The sequence below is a fragment of the Sphaerodactylus townsendi genome, linkage group LG01 (genome assembly GCF_021028975.2).
Source record: "Sphaerodactylus townsendi isolate TG3544 linkage group LG01, MPM_Stown_v2.3, whole genome shotgun sequence".
In the NCBI taxonomy this organism is placed as follows: Eukaryota; Metazoa; Chordata; class Lepidosauria; order Squamata; family Sphaerodactylidae; genus Sphaerodactylus; species Sphaerodactylus townsendi.
The window spans coordinates 71,197,733-71,212,424 of record NC_059425.1 but is presented as its reverse complement, the minus strand read 5'-3'; the positions used below and the strand labels follow the sequence as shown (position 1 = coordinate 71,212,424).

The 14,692-nt window shown below is 41.0% G+C and overlaps 1 protein-coding gene across 1 annotated transcript in view; it reads left to right on the top strand.

Annotated features, from left to right (window-relative positions):
* The first annotated feature begins 210 nt into the window (after positions 1-210).
* The window catches only part of GLP1R (glucagon like peptide 1 receptor), a 103,392-nt gene continuing 88,910 nt past the window's right edge, over positions 211-14,692 (top strand). The window contains exons 1-3 of the mRNA XM_048504992.1: positions 211-294; positions 1,294-1,359; positions 4,287-4,346. Coding sequence (XP_048360949.1) covers positions 211-294; positions 1,294-1,359; positions 4,287-4,346 — 210 coding nt within the window. The remainder of the gene's footprint in view (positions 295-1,293; positions 1,360-4,286; positions 4,347-14,692) is intronic.

Here is a 14,692-nt window from a genome sequence, read left to right as displayed (position 1 = left end):
GGACTGGTTCTGGGGAATGGGGCTGGGGGTGCACTGTTTTCCTACCTTTGGGATCAGTTTCAGAAGATAGCATTGGGGAACTCATGCTTGCTGTTCTGGAAGCTCCCTTGTGGGGTTCCCCAGGGCTTGGTCCTTCTTCTGTGCTTTTCAACATCCATATGAAGCCACCGATTGAGGTAATCAGGGGATTTGAAGTCCAATGTCATCAATATGTGGATAACACCCAGCTCTATCTCTCCATTTTATCAGAGTCAGAAGAGGGGCTCTGTGGACTGGACTGCTGCTTGGAAGCAGGTATGGGATGAATGAGGACCAAAAAAAACTGAGGCTGAATCCCGACAAGGTGGAGGTTTTCTATGTTTCAGGCTCCTGAGTCCACAAGATCACTGGGCATCTGGTTCTGGATGGGGCTGAATTGCCCCAAAGAACAAGTGCAAGATCTGGGAGTGCTCCTGAATTCATCACTGTACTTTGAGATTCAGGTGATGGTGGTGGCCATGAGGACCTTCCAGCAGCTCCGTCTGGTTCACCAATTCTCTGCATATTTTTTGACAAAGGGGACCTGGCTATCATGTTGCATGCTCTGGTAACCTTCAGATTGGATTACTGTAATGCCCTCTGTGTGGGGCTGCCCTTGAAGATTATCCAGAAGTTGGAGTTTGTACAGCATGCGGCAGCTAGGCTGTTAGCTGGTGCATCTGACACCAGTCCTTAAGGAACTGCACTGGCTTCCAATTTGCTCCCAGGCCCAATTCAAGGTGTTGACATTGACATACCAAGTCTTAAATGGGTTGGGTCCTGTCTGCCTGAATGAGTACCTGTGCCCATGTGTATCTGCCTAGGCACTGAGATTATAGGGGAAGCATTCCTGATGTTTGGGAAGGCATATGGGAGGGATTTTTCTGCAATTGCTCCTTAGTGATAGAATAGTCTCCCCTCAGAGATTTGCCATGGCTCTATCCTTTATGGGTAGAGCCATGATGAACACCTTCCTTTCACCCAGGCATTTGGTTAGCCTCCTTGGAAACCACTCTACAGGTTCTGTTCTGGGAGGGGGGGTTAAGGTTATTTTATTGTGATTTCTATTGCTGTTTTAACTGTTATATTTTCTTTGTATGTTTTATTGTGGTTATTATTGTTTTTTTAACCTTTGTAAGTCTCCTGGAGAAGCTAGTATAAGGCAGGGTGTATATATTATGACTAAATAAATATAGTAGACAATAGACAGTTGAATATTGAGTGTTTTAGCACAACCGTGTATGTTTCTGTTAACATTTTCTTTTCTTTCATTAGGTGCATAAACATCAACATTTGGATTACGTAGTTGAAAAGCTGGAACAGACTAGAAGTAACATTTCGGTAAGGCTTCAGTATTATTTCTCTGTTTTGCCTAAGTTACCTTTCTATAATATCTTTTCCCACCACCTTGGAAATCTCTTGCTCAATATATTCTTGCCGTAGTGAGGAAAATATATTCTATCTTAACTTATGGTTTGCAGCATTGTCAACACTAGTCATTAAATTTTAAACACTAGGTGCAGAACACTGGAATGATAGCTGCTTTTCATTTATCTAAGTTGTGAATTCTTGGGCTATCAAATTATGTGATTTGTAAGACATGTAGAAATGTCCAGTATTTGAAGTTATCTGTGAATATAGGCTGTTAGGAAGCCTTTTCCAAATCCTGTTGAAGTCCTCTTCGGCGTGACATTACTCAGGGTTACATCAAAACACATTTTAAGTGTTGGTAATTAACAAGTAGGTTGCCAGTTTCATCTGGCAGCATCAACCAAACTTGTAAACATTTGAGATGCCCTGTTTAGTCAGAAGTGCTAGTGACCGATAAGCTTTGTCATGGATATTGTGAGGAAGTATACTGACCTAATCAAGTTGAACAATTAACTTTAAATGTAACTTTTTATTGGGTTAAACCATATACAAAGTCTGTCTGCATTCTACTTCGTGATGTTATTCTAGTACTATAGTGTTCAAGCCCTTGAAAAGTTTGTACAGTGAAAGACGAGAAGCAACAGCCTCCAGAACAAAGTTGGTAGTCTGGGTAACTGCCCTCTATTAGCAAGTGAAATCAGAATAGAACATAGTGGTGGAAAGTGCTGTCAAGTTGCAGTGATGACAACCCTATAGGGTTTATAAGGCAAGAGACTGATTTGCTATTATCTGCCTTAGCACCCCACAACTTCCTCCGTAGTCTCCCATCCAAGTACTAACCAGGGCTAACCCTTCTTACCTTCCAAGATCTGATTAGATTAAGCTAGCCTGTGCCATTTAGGTCAGGGCAGAAAGTAATATATAACTGCATCAAAACAGCTAGGGATTGCTATCCTCACCATGCAAGTGGTCACTTAACAATTGACTTTTTCATCCCGTGTTCTTTCTATCTGCAGGTAGAGCCCCAGACAAGCAAAGGGAGAACTGTGGGAGGAATAGCTAACAGAAGTGGAAGTGTGGTGGAAAAAACAAGCAGTACAGTGGACAAATGGGCAGTGAACCTTGAGTTCTTTAACAATGAGCTTTAAAGGGAGTTACCCTGGGCATAGTTAATTAAAAGCAAAATAAGCAGCTTCCTTCAGCTGGAACTGGAGTTTTTGAGACATAATTGTATTCTTCACTTGCTATCACTTACTATTAGGAGATGCAAGAGCCATGAAATTATATGCAAGAGATTATGTTTAATAGCATTGTGGTGAATTTTACTGCCTTGTGTCCTCTGTTTAACTTAGACTTAACCATGTAACTTTTTAAGTGTTTTTTCTTTATTGATTTTTTTATATAACATTGTAATCATTCATATGTAAAAACAGTAAAACATACAAGATATAAATTAATATTTCTTGAGTATATATCATTAGTTTTAATATTAAACTAAAGACAACTTAGAAAACAGGACCAAATATTCAATTAAAATTGTGTCTCAACATATATTACCATTTCACATCTTTCTCATTACGTTACCTCAGTATACTAAAAGTGTAAATAAAGTTATTTATAGTATCATTCTCAACAAATTATCTCATTTTTATAAACGATATTAACATTATCATATTACTTGAATATTACAATCAATCTCTTTATATTATAACAGTTCACTAGAAAGCCATAACTGGAATTTAGATTCCCATATTTTCTCTAATATACCTTCTCCACTGTTCCCAATTTTTTTGTAAGTATTCATGAGCAAATTCCTTATCTGATGTGTCATTTTGTCTAAATTATAAAATTGTTGTACCTTTTCAATCCAGTCATCTTTTGTTGGAACTTTTTCCGTTTTCCACAGCCTTGTAAGTGCAATTCTGGCTGTTACTATCACATGGTAGAATATGTGTGTGTGTTGTCGTATCTCAGCATGTTGGTAAGGCTGAAATGAATTAGTGGAAGAGGGACATTCTGTTGCCACTGGACAATGCAGGATTGTTGTCCCTCCTTTGAAAATAGTACTTTTAATGTATTTTTGATGCACTTTCTCTGTTTTAAATCTATCTCTGCTTCTACTAGGTTCTCAACAGAAGCAGAGAGAAATTTCAGACAAAAAGAAAGAGTACTTTAAATTCTTACTGAGCATCAGAAATGTGTGGTTCACTTCTGCCTTCTCTTGTGGGGACCCTTCTTTACATTTATATTTAGTGATAACAAGTGTGTATGGTGAACTGATCTGTGGTGGGTGGGAAGAATTCAGAGGGATATGCTCCAGCTTCAATTTTGCCATCACCTTCTCTATTTTAAGAATTTAAAACTTTTTCCAAAAGATACCTAAGGAATCTTATCTTACAAACAATAAAACGCACCTATCTACTGCAGGTTTCCCCAGTGTGGTATCTGAAGAAACCTTTCCTTGACACTTGCTGAGTGTTTTTAGAAAATGGATGGGACCAGGTGAAACTTTGCCGATTGGCCAGTAGAGATCTGATTGGCTGAGCAGATCTTTAAGGGGAAGCTTAGGCAGCAGCTACCACAACAGTATGAAGATCTTCACCATATGACTGAATATAAGCTGTGTGTATGCAAGAAAATATTTTATGCAGTATGGTTAATTTAAAAGGCCTTATGTTAAACAGAACTTCTACCTGAAATGTTGAAGAGTTACTATTAGAGTGACCACAGTCTCTGAGATCTGCCTCTTGAGGTAGCCATTGTGAGTGGTTCCACCTCTGTGGCTTTTTCTTATACATACATTCTTGCACATCCAGACAGTGTAAATTCATAATACAAAACTTTGCTTGCTCTGAGTTTCTGCTTCTCGCTTCTTCAAATCTTTCTTTTCTTCATAGGTTGCCAGTCAAATTGAGACACCAAAATTGCCTGCCCCGCAGCTTGTGCCTGCATCTTTGGTAGGTGTGTCTTGCTTTATTTCTCTGTAAAATTGTGTCCTGGTTTATTTTCTTCTATTGTTTGTGAATAGGGAATGGCCCCATTAGAGCCTGCTATTGGCCTGCTGTCGCTTTCTCCCTGTCTTGATGTAAACATAGCTCAGCAAGAAGTGATGGACCATCATTGTCAATCGAATGGGAATCAGAACTGGCAAAAGAGGAGGAAAAATCCAGAGGGCTGCAGGTAGTCACCTCAGGCTAGAAGCACTTTCTGGGACACATTTTTCTCCTTTGCCAGAAGGGTTAGCTGTGTAGTGGCACAGATTGAGATTCTGGAGTCAGTCGAGCTAGATTGTGTTGGCTTCCACTCTATGAGTTACATGTAAGAAAATAATACTGATTTAAAGAGAGTTTATAAGGAGCAAGGAAGCTTACCCAAAGGTGTCCAGAGTGAGAAAAAGCAGAAGGGTACACTCTGAGGCTCAAAGGAACCTAAAAATGACACCATTTTTTCTGTAACTAAGTTCATATTTGTCCTAGAATATATAATATTTATGATTTAACATTCCAGTTGTACACTAGAAGGAAAAGTAAAGATTCCAGAAACATATCTGCAGCTTCTCTGCTTCATTCAATCCTGGTATGGCTAGGAATGTGGTATTTCTTATATATAACTTGTTGAAGGGACAGGACACTGTGTAACTGTGCTCCTTGGGTTTCTCAGCAATGGTATCCTCTGTCTTTCCCATCGGTCTCATGACATCTACAGTCAAGCTTCAATGGCAGGTTGCTGGAGTGCTGCATTAATCTTTCAGGCAGTGATCAGAAGATAACCCATAATTTGGCTGGTGCTTTGAATAGACTCAAATTATATTGGTTAAAATTGTCCTGGCTATATCTGATGTTTGCCTAATGTGAACAATTAGACTCATTATTTGAAAGAGTCTTTGTGAACCATCATTCTCATTCCTCTCTCCATCCCTCTCTGATACATGTAACTCATAATGGGCAAATCTCTCTCTAAAAGGCTTTGCCATTTCACTCTGCTACTCTGCATTAGACCGCCAGTCCCAATTTATCTATGAGGCCAGGTGATTGAATGCTTGACAATGGCAATCTGACTCCACTCTTCCTCCATGTTGTAAAGTCTTAGAAAGCACACATCTTGGGTAATTGAATGCCCTTATGGATTAAACTAGAGTTTGGTTGTACGGTTGACCTGGCTATCAGGCAGGTAAGGCAGATAGGCAAAGAAGAGGCAAGTGCTGATGGTTCTGAAGTTTTAAACAGCTGTGTCCACACTTATCCATAAATACCTTTCTTTCTCTTTATTCCTTGGTCCAAAGATAGCCGGGGGACCAAGCTGGTTGGATGTCCAGAACCTCTGTTGCCAATGGGTGCATCTCTGACAGTGCTGCCATTACCACTGAGAGGTAGCCATTGAGCAGGCCAAAGAGTTTGGGACAGCTTATTTGTCTTCTCACCAGTGGCACATATCAGACTTCTGAATAAATTTCCCTGGAAGAAAGGATGTTATGAGGAGTAGATCAGGAATGTCTCCTCTTTATTCAAGAGGGGAGGAATAGATGGATACAAAAGGGGAGTGTGAGAATACTCCTCTGGAGCCTAGCTTTAGCCTGTGAAAAATCCTTCCCCCCCCCTTCAAAACAGAAAGAGAAAGCATCAATGTATCTCGATTTGCTGATTATGTATAACCTTCCAAATGGAGATGAAAAAACTTTAAGGAAAGCAACGTCCATATCTAGGGTTTCATAGTTCCGGGCCTAAGGCACTGGAATCGATAATAATTAAACATATTCACTAGTGAAGAAAATTGTTTGTGCTCTGGGATGCAACTTCACCAATTCTGGCAAGAGAAGACTACTGTATGGCTAAAGCCCTGGTGTGTTCTTCCTACTGCTGAGGCTAATTTTTTATTCTATTATTTAAATTTTTGATTGCATTATTTTTTCCATTCTACTGTCTTCTCTGCAAAATCAAGGAAAAAATAAGACATCCCCAGAAAATAAGCCCTAATGCATCTTTTGGAGCAAAAATTAATATAGGGCTCATTCCGCACATGCAGAATAATGCACTTTCAAACTGCTTTCAGTGCTCTTTGAAGCTGTGCAGAATAACAAAATCCACTTGCAAACAGTTGCGAAAGTGGTTTGAAAACGCATTATTTTGCGTGTGCGGAAGGGGCTTAAGACTCTGTCTTATTTTTGGGGAAACACAGTAAGAGTGCCTAAGAATAGTAAGGATTATGGTTATAATAGCTGCTTAGCTCTCCTGGTATGTTTTTAAGGGCTTAAGGCTAGAATCTCCCATACTTTACATCTGTTCAACAAATTTGACTCCAGTGTGGCAAAATGAAATTATAGTAGGAAAAAACAAACAGAAACTAACCAACTATAACTTGGGCTGGCCTTGAAGCTGATGGAATGGCTCATTCAAGGGCATGAACCACAGGTTAAGAGGCAAAAGCCAATAGCTTTGGTTCTGTCTCTGGCCAAGCCCAAGTTTATATGTGGAGAAAGGAAGAACAGAAAAAACACAACCTAGCATCCATCTGTTTTGCTCACTTGTAGTCATTTATATGTGAATTTGTTCTTGTAGTTTAGTGTATGGCTCATTCTTGGAGGCATAGTGCAAGGTTTGAGTTCCTTCATTGTTTTGGAAATCTTCTGCATTTGTGGATTATTTTGGAATATTATGCTGTAGAAAGGAAAAATAAGAATAATCATCTGACACTTAGCATTAGCAAACTAAAAATGTTTTCTTATCCCCTTCCAAAAAATACCCATCAGATTCTGAGAAAAAGTGCCTACATATTGATACATTTTAGTTAAATTTTCTGTTTGAGAAAAAACAGTTTGCTTAGGGTGCAGAAGTTGTTGCAGCAGATGAGAGTCCCACAACTCTGCAACTCTTCCTATGGGTGTCTGATGAGTAACCTCTCTCCTGGGCTAGAGGGGGTAGGCCTTCTCTTTACCTGCCAAATAATAGTTTGAGATCCTGCCCATTAAATCCCTTCTTTCAGGGTTGGCTATTGGGTGTGATTGGGAGAGGTGTATTTGAGTGGAAGGCAGCAGATCATAAGTTGTTTCTGCCCTTGTTCACTGTAAGAACATTTCTGAAGGTCTATTTTTTAAGCTTAGGTTTAGTTTGACCCACATAGTTCTATGTACCAATAAAGCATTTTTGTTTCATTCTGTAGTAATACCAGGATAACTTTCTGAGGTGCTGATGTGGCCACAACCTAAAGCCACAAGATGATTACTGTAAGAAATGTTCTGAATTTGAAGCTTGCTCCAGACCATTGTTGAATTGGACAGTTAATCATGCAGAGATTAATTACACTTAATTATATTGTCAACATGAATAGCTACCTGTGCTGTGCACAATTTGTACAAATTTGTACCCAACTCATCCATTATAAACAATCCTGTAGCTATGTATGCTGTCTCTCTCATGCTTCTTTCTTTCGTGGTTTCCTTTTACTGTATTTGATCATCTCTGTGGAGTATGCATTCAGGACATTGCTGTGACATGTAAATAGCCGTTTTTGTGGTTACATGGACAGATTCCAGCAGTTACTTTTTCATACTCTCTCCTCCCCGCCTCTATGAAGTTCTGAGCAAATCCCTTGGAGTCTTATCAAATTTATTTACCATATTTAAGGATAGGGTGTTACATTGGTAAAGGGTTAAACACAAATAACACAAATCAGCATTTTTGAACATACACATTCAATTTTATTCTATAGAACTTCAGTTTTACTGAATAATCCCATATCAGGTAGTATCCCTGTTCTTAAAGACATACATGTTAATTATCCCTATGAAGTAGATTGTCAGAAGCCAACTGGATTGCTCATTAATTTTTGATAGGAAGCTGGTAGCAGATGAAGTAGCCTTACTGTTAAGAGCAGACCAATCAGTGGATCAGACCAGTGGTCCATCTAGTCCAGCTTCCAGTCTCACATAGGGGTCAACAGTTTCTCTGGAGGGCCAACAACAGGGCATAGAGGCCAAGTTCTTTTCCTGATGTCATCTCCTAATATTGGTTAGAAATTTTAAAGAATTTTTCTGGGAACGAATGGAATTTTGGAAAAAATTGAAACGTATTCAGTATTGAATGTCCTTTCAAACCCAGGGGTTTTACTGCTTTAATAACATAAAATGCACCATTTATAACTTACTTAGCATAGCAAATTATATTATTTAACTTTTATGGAATTTAGAAGTGATAAATTACTCAGTTTTGTTCAAGTAAAATTACAAACATATCCAATACTTGAGAGAAAACTGCAAGCCAACGCACCCTATTCTATCTTAGCATATGTACCTTAATTTTGCTATCTGATTAGAGAGAGCTAAGTTCTCAATGAAACTTTCAGTTTCTGCCTCATCTCCTTCAGATTTTTTCTCCCGCCTGTAAGATAGGACAGTAAGCTCCTTTTTATCCACTATGTGCGTAAATGTGTCACAGTGGTTTGAGCAAGAGATGAAAAGGTCAACCATGTCAAGTCAGAAGAACAACATAAGGCATGCAACAGAGGTGTATGGGGGTCAAATGGTGGATGGAGGAAAAAACCCTCCAGGTGCACCTCCCCCCCCCACACACACAGAACACCACACAGAGCACCGATGGCAGCCCCTCTTCCCAGCCCAGCAGCCGGCCGCAGCCTGTGCCCAGCTCAGATCTTGGCTGAATCCGAGCTGGGCGCAGGCTGCAGCCACCCCTCCTCACCTCCATCAGAGACCCCATGGGGCCTCTGATAACGGTTGGGAGGACAAGCTCTGCTGCAGTCGCCCCCTCCCCTCTCCCTTGGCCCGGCAGCAGGGACGCATGGGGTGGGGGTGAGGGACTTCATCATCCCTGCCTCAGCCCTGGGATGACGTGGGCAGGGCCAAGGGAGAGCAAAGTCTGACAAGGCTCCATGCTCATCAGACTTCCGCCTCCCTTGCCTGATTTTGCACCCCCACGTGACTGGAATGGTTGCACCTGTAGACATGGGGTACCCCATGCCCCTAGGCAAATACACCTCTGACATGCAGCTGTTGAGAAGCAATGGAAGCTCTGCATACTTACCTCATGAAGATTCAATCTCTTTTAGATGAGGAAATGAATCTTGGATTTTAAGAGCAGTATATGTCCACAGCATGCCCACCTTTTCGTTAAAAGCATTTCACTCATTCTAAAAGAGAAAATATTGATAGTTTTTTCAGTAGTCCTCAAAACTTCTCATTTTTTGATTGGAAAATTTGAAAAAAAGTCCTAAGTAAACCCTTGTGTCTCTCCCACCCCGCCAAAAAAAAAAATTCCCCCTGGCCCCTCTAGTACTGGTGTTCAGTCAGTGCTTTACCCTGAACATGGAGGTTTCCTTTAACTATCAATGACCCATCCTCTGTGAATTTATGTAATCACCTTTTTCAGGCCGTATCTGCTTGTGACCATCACTAAATACTCTGGCAGCAATTCTACATTTTAATCAGTTTTTGAGTAAAGAGGTACTTCCCTTTGCCCATACTGAATCTACTGCCCATCCACTGCATTGGCCTCAAGTTCTAATATTTTAGAAGAGGGAGAAAAAGTTCTCTTTGTCCACTCTTTCTGCCCAATGCACCATGTTATAACCCTTTATCATGTCCAGGAATCACTGAAAAGCACATTAATGCTAGGAAAAGTTGGTAGGCAGCAGAAAAAAAAGGAAAACCCAACATGAGATGGATTGGCTTGATAAAGGAAGCCACAGCCCTCAGTTTGCAGGACCAGAGCAAAGTTGTTAATAATAGAATGTATTGGAAGACATTGACTCACAGGGTCACCATGAGTCAAAAGGGACTTAAGAACATAAGAACGTAAGAACAAGCCAGCTGGATCAGACCAGAGTCCATCTAGTCCAGCTCTCTGCTACTCGCAGCGGTCCACCAGGTGACATTGGGAGCTCACATGCAGGAGGTGAAAGCAATGGCCTTCTGCGGCTGTTGCTCCCAAGCACCTGGTCTGTTAAGGCATTTGCAATCTCAGATCAAAGAGGACCAAGATTGGTAGCCATAAATCGACTTCTCCTCCATAAATCTGTCCAAGCCCCTTTTAAAGCTATCCAGGTTAGTGGCCATCACCACCTCCTGTGGCAGCATATTCCAAACACCAATCACACGTTGCGTGAAGAAGTGTTTCCTTTTATTAGTCCTAATTCTTCCCCCCAGCATTTTCAATGAATGCCCCCTGGTTCTAGTATTGTGAGAAAGAGAGAAAAATTTCTCTGTCAACATTTTCTATCCCATGCATAATTTTATAGACTTCAATAATATCCCCCCTCAGCCATCTCCTCTCCAAACTAAAGAGTCCCAAATGCTGTAGCCTCTCCTCAATCATCCTCGTTGCCCTTCTCCGCACTTTTTCTGTCGCTTCGATATCCTTTTTGAGATGTGGCGACCAGAACTGAACACAGTACTCCAAGTGTGGTCGCACCACTGCTTTATATAAGGGCATGACAATCTTTGCAGATTTATTATCAATTCCTTTTCTAATGACCCTCAGCATAGAGTTTGCCTTTTTCACAGCTGCCATGCATTGAGTTGACATTCCCATGGAACTGTCAACTAAGACGCCCAAATCCCTTTCCTGCTCTGTGACTGATAGCACTGACCCTTGTAGCGTGTATGTGAAGTTTGGATTTTTTGCCCCTATGTGCATCACTTTACATTTTGCTACATTGAACTGCATTTGCCATTTCTTAGCTCACTCACCTAATTTATCAAGGTCCGCTTGGAGCTCTTCGCAAACCTTTGCGGTTCTCACCACCCTACATAATTTGGTATCATCTGCAAACTTGGCCACCACGCTACCCACCCCTTCTTCCAGGTCATTTATGAATAGGTTAAAGAGCACTGGTCCCAAAACGGATCCTTGGGGGACACCACTCCCGACATCTCTCCATTGTGAGAATTTCCCATTCACACCCACTCTTTGCTTCCTGTTTCTCAACCAGTTTTTAATCCATAGGAAGACTTCCCCTTTTATTCCTTGATTGCTGAGTTTTCTCAATAGTCTCTGGAAAGGAACTTTGTCAAAAGCCTTTTGGAAATCCAAGTAGACAATGTCCACTGGTTCCCCCTTATCCACATGTCTGTTTACACCCTCAAAGAACTCTAGTAAGTTTATAAGACAGGATTTGCCTCTGCAAAAGCCATGCTGACTCTTTCTCAACAGGACTTGCTTTTCTACATGTTTAATAATTTTATCTTTAATGATAGATTCTACTAATTTACCAGGAACAGATGTCAAACTGAGTGGCCTGTAATTTCCTGGGTCCCCCCTAGATCCTTTCTTAAAGATTGGTGTGACATTGGCCATCTTCCAGTCTTCAGGGATGGAGCCTGATTTCAGGGATAAGTTGCATATTAAATTGAGAACATCAGCAATTTCATGCTTGAGCTCTTTAAGAACTCTTGGGTGAATGCAATCTGGGCCAGGGGATTTGGTAGCATTTAGTTTATCAATGGCTGCCAGAACTTCTTCCTTTTCTACCACTATCTTCGCTAGTTCCTCAGATTCGCCTCTTAAGAAGCATGGTTCAGGTACAGGAATTTTCCTCACCTCCTCTTGGGTGAAGACAGATGCAAAGAATTCATTCAGCTTCTGTGCAATCTCCCTGTCATCTTTTAGCACACCCTTTGTTCCTTGATGACACTTCGCACACACAACATTATGTCTTCTTCAGTCATCTTTTTTAAAAACTGAAAACTGAAAAATCCCAATGTTTTCATCCTTTCCTGATTGGATAGTTCTGCATCCTCTTAATCATCTTGGTTCTACTCTTCTATACTTTCCCCCTATTTCTGCAGTGTCCTATTTGAGATACAGTGACCAGAACTGCACACATTGTTCCAAATGAGGTTGCACCCAATAACTCCCAGCATGCAGGTTGCTTTTTTAATGCTATGGCACACTAGGTTGACATTTTTATTAAGCTATCTATTACAACTTCAAGGTGTCTTTTCTCTCCCTGTCTCAGCAATTTGAGACTCAATTAGTGTATCCTTGGGATTTTTTGTTCCAGTGTACAACACCTTAACAGTTTTTCATTGAACTTCATAGACTAGCAACATCAAAACAATAGATAGAAATGATATAAAACGCCAAACAGCCAATGATAAAAACAAAAGAATTACAAGGACTGCAGCAATAAAAGGAATACAAACACTAATAAGTATTACCCCTTTCAAAATGAGGAACTTGCACTTATTTAACGCTAGGCTATGTTTTTTACATGAAGAACAAAATTTTGTCACAGCATATGAAATATTAGATTCCTTATCCTCAAGCAAAATTCTGGTCAAAAATACTCTGTAGCATGTATGTGTGTGTGTATGTTTGTGTGTGTGTATATACCCTGTTTCCCCGAAAACAAGACACCCCCTGAAAATAAGACGTAATAGAGGTTTTGCTGAAGTGCTAAATATAAAGCATCCCCTGAAAGTAAGACGTAGCAAAGTTTTTCTTTGGAAGCATGCCCGTCGACCAGAGCATGCAGCTGTGGAGCGGAAAAATAAGACATTCCCTGAAAATAAGACATAGCGCATCTTTGGGAGCAAAAATTAATATAAGACACTGTCTTATTTTGGGGAAAATGGTATAGGTTAAGTGCCTATATATATTAAGTGTCTAAAATGATAAAACAGGGGAGTAATTAGTTACTTGAGCCCTCCGGGGATAGGGCGGCCTATAAGTTTAATAAAATAAATAAATAAAATAAATACTTCAGCTCAACAGTGTAAAATTCACAGTGGAGTAATATATGAATAATTGTATCTTTTGTCCTTGGTGCTGCAAAGGCAGTGGCACAACTCCAATGGTATATTTTGAAACCTACTAGATAGTACAGCGGGGGGTGGGGGGGTGGGGGGGAAGGGTATCAAAGTGAGCTCCAGAAAAGGCCCAACTAAATTCAGGCAAGGTGATGGAAGATAAATAGGGTGAAGGTTATGTTCCTGTCCATGTTTTTAAGGGTCTATATCAGGGGTAGGGAACCTTTAACACTCAAAGAGCCATTTGGACCCGTTTTCCACGGGAAAAGAAACACTTGGAGCCGCAAATAATTTTTGACATTTAAAATAGAGATAACACTGTATATATTGGGTTTTTTTACCTTTTACTCCGCTCATTCTGAGAAGCGCATGGATGCGTCCGCCCTGCTGCTTGCAGGGCGGGCAAGGATGGAGCCAGCAGCTCGGCCTCATCAGCCGCTGGGAAAGCACCTGCCCCGCTCAAACGGGGCGGGCGAGAGGGGAAGCCCGCAGCGTGGCCCAGCCGGCCGCGGGCAATTGGTGCGCCCGCCCTGCTGCTTGCAGGACAGGCAAGGATGAAGCCGACGGCTTGGCTCGTGGAGCCGCAGTGCAAGGGCAGAAGAGCCACATGCGGCTCTTGAGCCGCAGGTTCCCTACCCCTGGTCTATATAGTGGTGGATGGAGTGCAGTTTCAGTCTACAATTCATTGTCACAAAGGCGTTGAAAGATCAAAATCTTAGCTTTACACTGACCCAGCTTGTGCTTAATTGTGCTTAATTGTGCTTAATTAGTGGCTGAAATATAAAACCTCATAATGAATTCTTCTTAACTGGTTCTGGTGGGTTTTCCGGGCTGTGTGGCCATAGTCTGGTGGATCTTGTTCCTAACGTTTCGCCTGCATCTGTGGCTGGCATCTTCAGAGGTGTATCACAGAGGGAAGTCTGTTAGGACACAGTGTGTAACAGACTTCCCTCTGTGATACACCTCTGAAGATACCAGCCACAGATGCAGGCAAAACGTTTAGGAACAAGCTCCACTACTAGACCATGGCCACACAGCCCGAAAAACCCACCAGAACCAGTTGAATCAGGCTGTGAAAGCCTTTGACAATACAATTCTGCTTAAATTTACTTTTACACAACGAAAAAATTGGCTCAATAGGGGAGCAGTGGAGGGAGGGGAGCAGCCTTTGCCACAGTAATTGCATAGAGTCTAAACCAATTAGTCTAATCTTTTGAATTAACCCTAGATGATAGGGTATGGCCAAAAGAAATTGGGGTAATGAGCCTTGTGGGTTTAGGTGGTTTTCAGCCAATAATTAATTGTTATTTGTCATGCCTGCATTTCAACTTTAAAAAGCCCAGACTTTTATCTTCATTGGACTTCATTTGTCACATAGCTGCCCACTCACCCAGTTTGTGGAGATCTTCCTCGAGCTTTTCACAGCAGGCCTTGGTTTTCACCATACTGAGTAATTTTGTGTTATTGACTAATTTGGCTGCTATACTACTCAACCCAGTTGCAACTCATTTATGATCAAATTATTTTATTTATTTTATTTATTTA